At 42.8% G+C, this 12,368-nt stretch overlaps 1 protein-coding gene across 3 annotated transcripts in view; it reads right to left on the reverse strand.

Moving 5' to 3' along the window:
* Window positions 1–3,150: 3,150 nt before the first annotated feature.
* The window catches only part of DCC (DCC netrin 1 receptor), a gene marked incomplete at its 5' end in the record, with an annotated part of 945,448 nt that continues 936,230 nt past the window's right edge, over window positions 3,151–12,368 (reverse strand). For all 3 annotated transcript variants that reach the window (XM_083465695.1, XM_083465694.1, XM_083465696.1), the window contains 2 exons: window positions 3,151–3,490; window positions 6,754–6,896. In XM_083465695.1, the coding sequence (XP_083321821.1) occupies window positions 3,401–3,490; window positions 6,754–6,896 (233 nt within the window). In that variant the 3' untranslated portion in view covers window positions 3,151–3,400. The remainder of the gene's footprint in view (window positions 3,491–6,753; window positions 6,897–12,368) is intronic.

The following is a 12,368-nucleotide window of genomic DNA, read 5'->3' on the forward strand; positions in this document are numbered from 1 at the left end:
GTTCAGAACCCATTAGGGGCCTTCACAACGAAGAATGAAGTGCGTTCTCATTTTCACATTCTTGCAGAACTATCTTTTCAGCTGATAGTGTTTTAAATGCAGAGTCAGATTTACTTTTAGGAATTTAGCAGTAGGCCTTATCAGTCTGCTAAAAATTCATAGATGTTTTTCTCTTCTTTCTTTTTGTTCTCTCCCAGTTGGAGAAGCAATCTTGTCATTCCTGCTTTTGTTGAAACAAGACATTGAGTTCCACGGCATCAATGCAACTGGATGCAGCTGGATGCCATCCCAAATTGGTCAGAACATTAAAAACTCAACCTCCCATACTAAATAAGACTGCCTAGTCATTAGGAAATGTTGCATTAGCATTCCAGGCTAAATTGAATAAGAAGCATTATTTTGGGAGAACACTTTCACAAAGAAACTAGCATTTCTAATGAAGCATTTGAATTCTCTCTTCTCCTACCCACCATAAGGTTGTGTGTGTGTGTGTGTGTGTGTGTGTGTAAGTTTTCCGAATTATTACTTCTGATACTGTGCCATTTTATTCCAAATATTTTATTCAGGACTTCACATATAATTACCTTCCTAATAAAAAGAGCTATTAGGATGTAAAGATCCTCTCTCCCTTCCATGCTCTTTTAAAATTATGACCTACTCAAGCTTGAAATCAAAGGCAGTGCTGAATGCAATAACTCAGCCGAAACCTTCTCATTGGGCTTTTGCAGCCTCATAACTGATAAATATGCAAATTTAGCTCCCTTTTGGTGATTTGCCTGCGAAAACAGGGATTAACTCTGAATGAATGCGGAAAGTTCAGCACTGGGAAGTATGCACACAACATTTTGTTCATGTTACCGCTTATGGATGTCAATAAACACTGCAACAAAAAGCCAGAATACTGGAATGGGAGTGGTAGGTAACACTTAGAAGGCATCGTTTCGGTTCATAGCCAGTATCCTGCTGTAATGGTGCAGACCATTCGCTGGCTGCTGCCAATATGGAAACTGTTGTAGAAGGACTTCCTTTTTTAAAAACTTTCTGGCACCTTGTTTGTAAACATTTGCACTGGGGGGTGTTACCCCCAGTAGTGCTGGCAAAATGTCATACCTTGTGACACAACATCCTATTTACCATCCTATTCTAGGAATTTCTTCGCCAGCACACAGATCTAGCCACTGGTTCTTCAACTCACTGTCTGCACCTAGGACTTGCTTGATGTCGACAAAGCTCAGCGTTTCCCATACGTTAGACGTTTTCATCTTGGATAGTTGTGTTGCGGAGTTATGAAACCAAGCAGTCTTTGGGGGGGTGTCAGGATGAAGCAGAGAGAGGGCTAGAGTGAGCATCCTTTCCCATTGTGGTGCTGCTAAAGGTGGCCCAGGGTGGCACAAAAACTGCATAGCTCAATTCCTAGCTTAGGAGCAGAACAACTGCATATCAGAGCTCGTTTCAGATGTTGACAGCATGGCTCTGTTGCCAATTAACTCCCCCCTCTACTCATATCTTATGTTTAGGCATACGTTTAACTATGGGGAGATTTGCAAATACTTGCTATGTGGGCGATTTCTCTGCATAAATGGCTCCACCGTTTGTGCAAGTTGAGTGCTTAAAATAATATTTCTTGGCTTTAATTATTATTTTTTTTAAAAAAAATGAGTGTTATTGTTATTTTTCTTTATGTTTTGTGCTGTTGAGAATACTTCCAACCCTTTGGTGCTATGCGATGATGCTTTTGCGTTGAAACGATGAAAAGTAAGAGGATCTACATATTTTATATGATATCACAGTGGCCTACAATGTGCATCGCAATGCACCTGGAAGATCTACACACACAAAAACTCTCCTAGAACCCTCTTTAGCAAGTTAAAAAATAAAATTGTTGGGCCTGCTACACATATTATCCTGGTGGTGTAATTTTGGCGGGGAACCTGACGCACATGGGTGCTTCCTTACAGTTGAACACGCCAAATTCAACAACACTGGGATTAAATCATTATGAATAAAACTAGCACAAAGCACAAGAAGGCTCCCTTCCCAAAACGCCAAGCCACATGAGCGATGGGTATGCGAAACATGGGTAAATTTTGCTAGCGGTATCAAAAACTCTTTTGGCTTCCTTAGAAATTCCTACAGTGCTTCTGCCTGAGGAGGAAAATCTAGTTTGGCTTCTCATTTCATATTATGAACAATCCAGGGACAGAGCAATGGATAAGCTCCCCTCCAGCTCATCTCATTATTTCTTTCTCACTTACTCAGAGATCTCTTGGAGTAGGGATGGGGAAGCCTGTAAGTTCTCCATATCTTGCTAGACTCCAGCTCTTATCAGCCCCAACTAGCATGGCCAGTGGTCAGGGCTGATGGGAGTTGTAGTTCAGCAACACATGTAGTTCAGCAGGTTCCTCACTTGGACTTGGCGAAAACGAAGGGTGTTTATTTTTGCAAATGTTTGTAGAATTGGTAATGTTGTAGCATCTGGGGAGCTTCCTGTCTGTGTTCTCTACTACCCTTCCCATAAGGAGGCCAGCGGTGAGAAGGGCTGGTAGGGAGCATAAACAGTCGTAAAGGTCCTTCTTTAAGACCTAGGCACTCCAACCTGGATGCTCATGTGGAGAATTGGTTAATGCTGGGAAAGTGAGAGATATTAGAAACTTGTTTGCAACAATCTGGCAACAATCAGTTTTGGGAAAGGAGAAGGGCTGGAGGAAGTGATGGCTTGCTAGCAACAGGGAATGTTGACAGCAGGATGAGTCCATTACATGCTCGGTGGAACTGCAGGCTTGGCTTGGAATGGGCTTCAGTGGGAACGGGAATGACTTGTAAAGTGTCTTTACAAGTTTTCAAATTATAAATTTTGGCAGCAGAATCACTTCTGACAATCTGTGGATGGGCACTCACTCTACCACCCACTAAGAAATGCCAGGAGTCTCTTTGACTTCCCTCAAAAGATCTCAGGAGTTTCACCTGAGGAAGAACCACCCAAATCATTTTGAATTTCACTGGGGACAAAATTGGTGGCCTCCCTCATGTGGAGAGAGGCCAGCCTAGGTCAGGTTACCAGCCACATGATAATGTGTGAAGCAGACCTTAAGTAAGATCCCACCCTGCACACACTGCGAAGATCAGCAGAACAAAACAGGAGGCACTGGGGGTGGGTCATGGAGACATCTTGTTTCTTGCTTCTCAGGGCTGCTCTTTCATCACTGCTTCAGACTGTTGCTTGACCAATAGGAATGCATGATGCCATTTCAAGACTGTGAGATCTCTCCATAGAACAGGGTTTGATGGCGCATCGGTTGGCTTTATGGCAGACGCGGGTGTTTGGTGGTGTTGTGTGTGTGAAACGCTGGTATGCTGCAATGTTCCCGGGTTACTCCATTCTTCTGTTCATCCAAAGCTTTCAGAAGGCCGAGCCTGTGATGGCATTAAGCTGCTTCATTAGCCCCTCCAAACTAGCCATCTGTTCACTAAGATCATCCTGTTCATATACCTGTGGAGAAAGCAAGCAGCTAGTTAATGCTGTTTCTTTAAGCTTGTGTCCGAATCTATCCAAGATAATCAGCATGGATAACAATTACGACCAGTCACTGCAGAAACATGGAAAACTGCATTTAAGATTGGGAAAAAATAGAAAGGGACAAATCCATCCATCCCTACCCTGGATCTAACCCTGATCTTGCCAGTTTTAAAATCAGTCTTTCAGCGGATATTTTCAATGTGACTATCCTGAATCAGTATCAGTACATCAAGCATGTACAATGGAAGAGGTTGAAGAGAATGTCCTATAAATGGCATCTTTATTTATATGTGTTTGAAAGGGAATGGCATTATTTGAAAGTAAGTTGGGAGGAAACTCAAGTGTTAATAAAAGGTCATTGTCTTTAGCATGCCCATAGAGGTTGAGTGGGACTGAAAGCCTGAACTTTGCTCCCCATTGGCTCCTCTTCCATTATCTCCTCTAAGTGCTCCCACTTCCGCAGAGGCTTCCCTTGGGAAATAATTTGTCCAGCCATTACGAAAAATAAGATATTTAGAGCTGAAATGTTCCACACTCGACAGCTCCTTATACCAGTCATTTCAACCAAAGTGGTCGTTTTCATTTCTTCACTCCCTTCCCAATTGCATGGCGCCAGGCTGCCTTATCTCCTGTACACAGAAGGGCCGTCAAGGCTTGGAAACCATTCAGAGGCAAAAAAAGCTGTGCAATAATCCAAGAGCTGCCCTGGGATGGCATTGTGCAGCGATGGCTTTTGCCCACCAGTTAGGCTGCCTATTGTGTTTCCACTCACTTCAATTACCATTTGTTTCACTTGCTGCTACTACTTGCAGGAGATGGCCTCTAAATCATGGTGCTTGAATTGCACTAGTGGAGCAAAAGCCCTGGACAGGATCCAGAAAGGGAAATAGAACCGCAAAACACCAGAAAGAAAGAAAAAATCACTGGAAAGATTCTTCCTTTTAGGGTGTGAGGATAATAAGGGGGGCAGATTTAAAATCCTTCTACACTGGCTCCCAGTATGTTCCTGAGCACAATTTAAAGTGTTGGTGCTGATCTTTAAAGCCCTAAATGACATTGGCCCTATATACTTGAAGGAGTCTCTCCACCCCCATCGTTCAGCTCTGAGGGTCTTTTGGTGGTTCCCCCACTGTGAGAAGTGAAGTTACATGGAACCAGGCAGAGGGCCTTCTTGGTAGTGGCGCCCACCCTGTGGAACACCCTCTCATCAGATGTCAATCAACAACTATCTCACTTTTAGAAGACATCTGAAGGCAGCCCTGTTTAGGGAAGTTTTTAATGTTTGATGTTTTATTGTATTTTTAATCTGCTGTTGGGAGCCACCCAGAGTGGCTGGGGCAACCCAGTCAGATGTGTGGAGTATGATGATGATGATTAAATTCTGCTTGTGGAAGTGGCTGAACACACTTCCATGTGGCAGAGCTTTACATTCAGAGGCAAAGCTTGAAACTATATAGATTACTGTATCAGGGTCCCCCATTTTGTGGAAGCTGGTAGCTGCCAAGAATGTAGGGTACAGTCGGAGCCATCTATATGGCAAGTGCATTTCGAATAATGCAGCCCTTATTTGGACCAAGTCTGTTCTAGATTGCAAACGGGGAGAGCACAGGAGTCTATGCTCTTCCATTCAAAATAATAATGATGAAATAATTGCACACAGAAAACTAGCAAGCCAGCTAAGCTAAGAACTTTCTCCCTGGTGTGTGACGCAGTCAGGTAATTTTTGACTCTGGACTTAACAGGCTTACAGAGGGCCAACTCTTTAGATGGCAACAGGTATTACTTATTTCAAAATGTGAGCCAGCCCTGCTGTGTTTGGGTCTCTCCTGCTGTTTCACCTGACTGGGGCCATGGTCACCCACTCCAAAGTTCTGCCCCAACAGCACTACTGCTCTTTGTGATCTAGCTTTTTCCATGGAGAGAATGGTTTCCATCCAACCAGAGCCAAACTAGACTCGGCATTACTTGCAATATTGCAATCAAAGTGCACATCTTTTTGTTATGTATTTAGAAGTCTCAGGGAAACCTGAATGGACTTGGAACCATGGTGGTTGGGGAAGAGAAGTTTAACTCTTTCCTGCCCTGCCATGGTGACAATAGAATCCTCTTCTGTGAAGCTGAGACTTGCATTGCGAGAAGACTTCCCACTGTCACCCACACAAGTTGGCCAACAAAGATTTGAAGGTACCTAGCATCCTTGTGGAAAATTGTGGTTCCCTTGATCTACTCCCCATGTTTGTTGAGATGCTATTGTCTTTCCCTAATTCATCTCAGAAAGATTTTGAACTTCCTCGGGGGTTGATAAGCTTTCTCAACTGAGACAAATCTGTGCTTCCGGGGTTGGTGTGAATGGCGGATGGACTGCGGGTTTGACAGCTCTGGCAGGCCTGACACTGCAGAGGTCCATAGGGGAAGCGCCAAGGCAAGGCGTAGCCCCCCCCCAAAGCCTCAAAGGAAAATTTGCGGTGCCAAGGGGTCCTGCAGATCGCAACGGCAGCTCAGGATGCAGGGGGGGGGGGGAGCTGAGGAAAAGCCGGTGAATTAGGCACTCTGCAGAGCGAAGCCTCTGAACCAGCCAGTAGCATCTACCATTCCAACTAACTTCAAACTGATTTGCAAGGTGAGAAGGAAATTAACTATTAATTATTAATTTGGCAAAACGGGAGGATAAAAAGGAAGTCCACTCCCGTCCCTGGGTATTTAAACTGCGTGAAAAACTTTACAAGTGAAAAAGTTGCAGGCTAGCCTTGGAAGTTAAAACAGCTAATGGCTAAGAAGGACAAAGGATTTTACAAAGTTCTGTGAATACCTTTCAGGATACTTTGCAGATTTATTTATTTTTTAAAAATTGAATTTGAATTTGAAAAACAAACCTGAACTTGAGAGTGCATTTGAACTTGACACTAATTCTGTAATATATTAATATTGAACCTGAAAAGTCAATGTTAAGGCTCCAATTGACTGCAGGTAAGCTTTGGGAGAAAAAAAATGGGGATGAAATGTGGGAGAAATGAGTATTATCCCTTGTATTCTAAACAAGGGAAGCGCAAACCGCTATACGGTAGAGGAGGAAGAGGAAGAGGAGGAAATGGGACAGTTATTTTCAGCGCTAGCCTTGCTTCTCCAGTAACACCTGCCTTTGGCAGTCCCATCAATCCAATTGGTATGAGACTGGATCTACGAAACATTTCAGCTAGTGCTTCCAGACTACAAGAGAGCCATGGACTTGTGCTTACATTTGCAGCATCCTCTGTTTGTTTGTGACCTTCTTCTGAGGCTTCTGGGGCTGTCGGCACAGAAACGGGAAGCAGAGGGGATCTTGCTTTGCCAGCTAGTCCAAGCGATGCTGTCTTAACCTGAGCCTTGGGAAGGCTGGGTGCTGCAATATAAATGGAGAAGTTAGGTCTATATTAGCCCATGAATCATGCCCTGAAGAAAGCAGAAGCAACGTGAGAATACACATTAAATCAGCTGTATTTTGCCCAGGCCATTCCTTACATTTATAATCTGTTATCACCTAAAATGTGTAGCACACATTTTGTTAAAAGAATGAAACCACAACAGCATATTGAATCTAAACAGCCCAAGACCCAAATAGGAATCTTAAAATAAAACCCAGTTAGATTAATGCTACAGTCTTAAGCATACTTACCTGGAAGTAAGTTCCACAGAAATGAATCACAACCATTTCCAAGTCAGTTAGAGGTGATATCTAGGTAATAAACACTTTTAAATTTTTCATGGATTTTGATGGGCTACCCAGCTACATGCTCAAGCCTTTCCCACTGCAATCAATGAGTGCAAAATATTAAATCCCCCCAGTCAAAGAATGGATGAATCTCAATTTTGGTCTCTCTCGGTTTCTCATTTTTCTGATCTTAAGTTCAGTTCACATTTCCACATCGGTTTGCAATTTTTTTAAAAAGTCCTCATGAAAATTCAGCAGCATTTTAGTCTGAATTTCTCCATACAGCTGCAATTTTGTATGTAGTTTTGCTTAATATCCACATTTGATGCATAGAATTATATTAATTAATATATGCATTTTTATGCCCATTTCACCCTAGTATATGCATTTTTGCACTCATTACTTCATTGGAGAGCTACATCGCATAAGTCAGAGAAACATGTATTTCAAAGGATGAATGTGCTCCAGTTTGCATTTTTTTTGTCTGTGTGTGAATTAGGTAAATTGGCCTTTATATGCTAACTGAATCTAATTTTGCATGTACAGAAATATTGTAAAGAAGTAGACTGACTACTTGGGTTTGACCAAACACTTACAATCAACAAAATAGAGAGATCAAGATGTAATAACAGGAAAATATCAAAATGTACGTAAGAGGTAATTTGAAAATAAGTATGGTATAAAAAGGAGGAGAATATAATAACATTTAATTTAAAGGTTGCAATACTAAGGTATAACAGAACAAGCTAGAGAAGTTAATGTGTAAAGAACCAGAGAAGGAAGTTGAGAGAAGTCGTAGGGAGGAGGTGGGGAAGGGGGAACTGTATTTTTCTTTTTTCATGGAATAATGTTATTGTGATGAATATAAAACTGTAAAACCTAATAATTTTTTTTAAAAAAAATATGGGAAGGTTTTTGGTGGTGGAGAAATCAAATATGTCACGAGCGCTTGGCAGAACATCAAAGCATCTTTAGGCACAGAAAAGAATAGGGGTTTGCAATATTGACCTGAGGGACTGGATGCAGAAGGAAGGATTTGGGGGCCAGCTCAAGTATGTATACTAAGAGTGGTTGACCTTGAGTAAAGAGAGGCAGAGAGGGCTAAGAGACTTGTCTGCACCCTCACAAAACCACAACTACACTAAGAGGAAGCTATCACAGTTAAATTGGTATAAAAAGGCTGCATTTGTAGCTGGACTGAGCAGAGCTAAAATGCCAAAAATGAGAGGAAATTTTTGCAGAGTGGGAACAATCCCAGGGATGCTTATCTGCTATGGCTTTCTTTCTCTGCAGCCTTGAAAGCAGCTACTCTTTCTCTCCTTACGCAGCGAGAGATAATTCTTGGTCAGTTGGCAGGTCAATTGGTTTCAACCACCACCGTTCTCCTCCCAGAAGGTGCCGGGACGGGGCAAATATTTACTGGATTTCTTTAAAATAACCGATACACCAGTAAATATAACAAAATCTTGAAGCAGTTCATATCAACCGTGAAATCACAAGCAAAAAGTAACTACATTAAAAAAAGAAAAAGTTAAGCATAGCAAAGCATTAAAACAGAAACACTGAGCAGTGTGACCAGAGGCAGGGAAAGTCTATGGAAACTACCATATTTTTTGCTCTAAAAGACTCACTTTTTCCCTCCTAAAAAATAAGGGGAAATGTGTGTGCGTCTTATGGAATGAATGCAGGCTGCGCAGCTATCCTAGACGCCAGAACAGCAAGAGGGCTTGCTGCTTTCACTGCGCAGCTATCCCTCTTGCTGTTCTGGCATCTGAGATTCAGAATTTTTTTTTCTTGTTTTCCTCCTCCAAAAACTAGGTGCATCTTGTGGTCTGGTGCGTCTTATAAAGCGAAAAATATGGTAGTAGGTTTTCAGGAGCTGCTTAAATCTGGCCACAGCGGGTGCCTCCCAAACTGCATGAGGAAGTGTGGGCCAGAAGGCTGGTGTCACTACAGACAAGTAACTTTGTCTCAACGCAAGAAGCAGTGCCATTGCTTGGACCTTCCGAGAGAAAAATAATGCTGATGTCCTGAAGACTTTTCTCTACTCCATTGTGTTTTGGTAGCGTGTCCATGTGTGGAAAAAGAGAGCAGAGGCTATCCAGTCTTGAGAAACCATTAATATGTGTGATCAGGGAGGAGAGTACTAGCTTCACCCCTGCTACCCCACACATTAGAGGGTGACTTTTCAAGGTAGGCCATGTGTGTGTTTCTGCTTATGTAGGCACCCCATATGTAGGCACCCCATATGTAGGCACCCAGGGACGTGGGTGGCGCTGTGGGTTAAACCACAGAGCCTAGGACTTGCCGATCAGAAGGTCGGCAGTTCGAATCCCCGTGGTGGGGTGAGCTCCCGTTGCTTGGTCCCAGCTCCTGCCAACCTAGCAGTTTGAAAGCACGTCAAAGTGCAAGTAGATAAATAGGTACCGCTCCAGCGGGAAGGTAAATGGCGTGTCCCTGCGCTGCTGTGGTTCGTCAGAAGCGGCTTAGTCATGCTGGCCACATGACCCGGAAGCTACATGCCGGCTCCCTCGGCCAATAAAGCAAGATGAGTGCCGCAACCCCAGAGTCGTTCATGACTGGATCTAATGGTCAGGGGTCCCTTTACCTTTACCTTTAGGCACCCCATGCAATGTAGAACCCCGAATTCCATGAGTCTGCATCATGTGGAGAGTCTCCATGACCATGGCAGGCTTCCTCTTTTGGATATTTGATCTTCAGCTCATGGAGGGTGACAGGCACAGTGGTGTTGGGCAGAATTGCCATCCTCAACCTTGCTCCCTGTCCCTCTCTTGTATATCTGGATTTGTAGAACACCTAGAGCTAAATAATGAGTATTTTGCAAGTACTCCCTTAAAAGAGATGCTGGTTCATCAGGGATTTCCTCTTTTACGATCACTCGTAGCCTAGTAAGATTGTCTTCCATAAACATGATTTTAACAATGAGTCCGTAAGTGACTGTGGAGGCCAATTCTTGATCCTTCCACAGTGGGGACATTGGTTTCCGGGTGGGAGTTGATCACAGTGTGGATTTGCCAAGCGTGCCTTCCTCTTAGCACGTTTCTCCCTTGAGTCCTGAGTCTGAGTGTCCTCAAAGCCCATGACACCTTTGGTAAAGGCTGTTCTCCAACTGGAGTGCTCACAGGCAAGTGTCGGTGTTTATACTACATTTTTAAAGATTTGCCTTGAGACAGTCTTTAAACCTCTTTTCTTGACCACCAGCATTACACATTCCATTTTTAAGTTCGGAATAGAGTACAGTGGTACCTCGGGTTAAGTACTTAATTCATTCCGGAGGTCCGTTCTTAACCTGAAACTGTTCTTAACCTGAAGCACCACTAATGGGGCCTCCTGCTGCTGCCGTGCCACCAGAGCATGATTTCTGTTCTCATCCTAAAGCAAAGTTCTTAACCTGAAGCACTATTTCTGGGTTAGCAGAGTCTGTAACCTGAAGCGTATGTAACCTGAAGCATATGTAACCTGAGGTACCACTGTAGTTGCTTTGGAAGACGATAATCAGGCATCCACACAACATGACCAGTCCAATGAAGTTGATGTTAAAGAATCATTGCTTCAACACTGGTGATCTTTGCTTCTTCCAGTACACTGGTATTAGTTCGCCAATGGGACACTGCCCTACGAACCTCAGTCTGCCCTTGGACTGCCCCCTTCCCACCATTATCTGCCTGCCTGCTTACTTACAACATGCCCAGGGGATAGCCCTGGCTGTCAGCTTCCTCCTTAGTTTCAAGTGTTGCCTTTGTAAGACTCAGTAGAGAGGAAGATGGGGGACAAAACCAAAATTACTTAACTCTTCCCATTATTGACTGTGGCTCTATCAACTGTTGGTCTCCCTGCTTTCCACCCTTCCAGGCCAATTGGACACAACTACCGCTTCTCCTTTAACAATTCAGCACAGCTCCCCCCCCCCCAAAAAAAAATGGCCACCTCCCCAGAATAGGGTGATAAAATGGGGTGGGCCATTCGTATTCTGCTCTAGTTTGCAGTGGAAATATTTCTAAACGTCTGGTTTTAAAGATATATATTTGGCTATACTTAAGAAGTGTAATTCAACACCAACAACAGGCTACAGAGAGAATGTTTAAAAATGCATTTTGATTTTCTTTTCTTTAGAACTGATGTCCCCCCCCCCCTTTCCCAAACATTAATTTTAATCAAATGTTAAAGCACAGGGTGAGCGAGGCTTGCATTGCTAAATGCTGAAGAATATTCAAAGCAAAGCTCTCCCAAATTAGTGTGTCACGTTGAACTTTGCCACTTATAAATATCTTTCTACTAGGAAGCATTAGACAAAAAGAGAGCCAGACATTTTCTGCATGCCTGAATCTCTTTGATAATCCAAGTTTAGCTGAAATGAAAAAGGGAAAGCTAAGAAAGAAAGTTAAATAAATTCTTCAAAAGATAACAATCAGCACCCTATCTTCACTGTAATAAATGAGTTCCTCAATAACTAGTTTTGCTGAACTTCCCAGAATCTCAAAGAAAGAACAGACGATATAGCCATCCACAGAAGATAACGGGTGTGTGTTTTAAAATAATATGATCCAAGAGGGGAAAGAGTAAAGGGAAGAAAATGTTTTTAGGCACAACTGCTTGAAGGCATTTTGATACTCTCAGTTGCTCCTCTATATGGTGTGAGAGTAGGGAAAGGAAAATCTGCCAATTTCAGGTTCTTTCAGTTTCTCATTTTATTCAGTCTTATGTTCAGTGCTTCATACCTTCCACATCAGTTTGAGGTTATTTTTTTTAAGTCCTTAAAAGTGGAAAGGGGTCAAACCATCGCAAGAGGTCTTGAAATTTTGGAGGTTGGATAGTTACAATGGAATGGTCTCGGTGATGGGGTGCACATTTTTATTCTTATTTATTTATGATTGTTACTTTGCCAAAAACAAACAAACAAACAAGGAAAGAAAAAACCCCCCAGCTTTTAAAATCTTTCAAAACATAAAATCAACAATAAACCAAAAACAGATTAAAGGGTACATCCACATTCTACACATCTGGGTAGGCATGTCTAAACTAAAATGTTTTTAAAGGTAAAGGGACCCCTGACCATTAGGTCCAGTCGTGACCGACTCTGGGGTTGCGGTGCTCATCTCGCTTTATTGGCCGAGGGAGCCGGCGTACCGCTTCTGGGTCACG

Source organism: Podarcis liolepis (assembly GCF_965112155.1).
Source record: "Podarcis liolepis genome assembly, chromosome: 11".
In the NCBI taxonomy this organism is placed as follows: domain Eukaryota; kingdom Metazoa; phylum Chordata; class Lepidosauria; order Squamata; family Lacertidae; genus Podarcis; species Podarcis liolepis.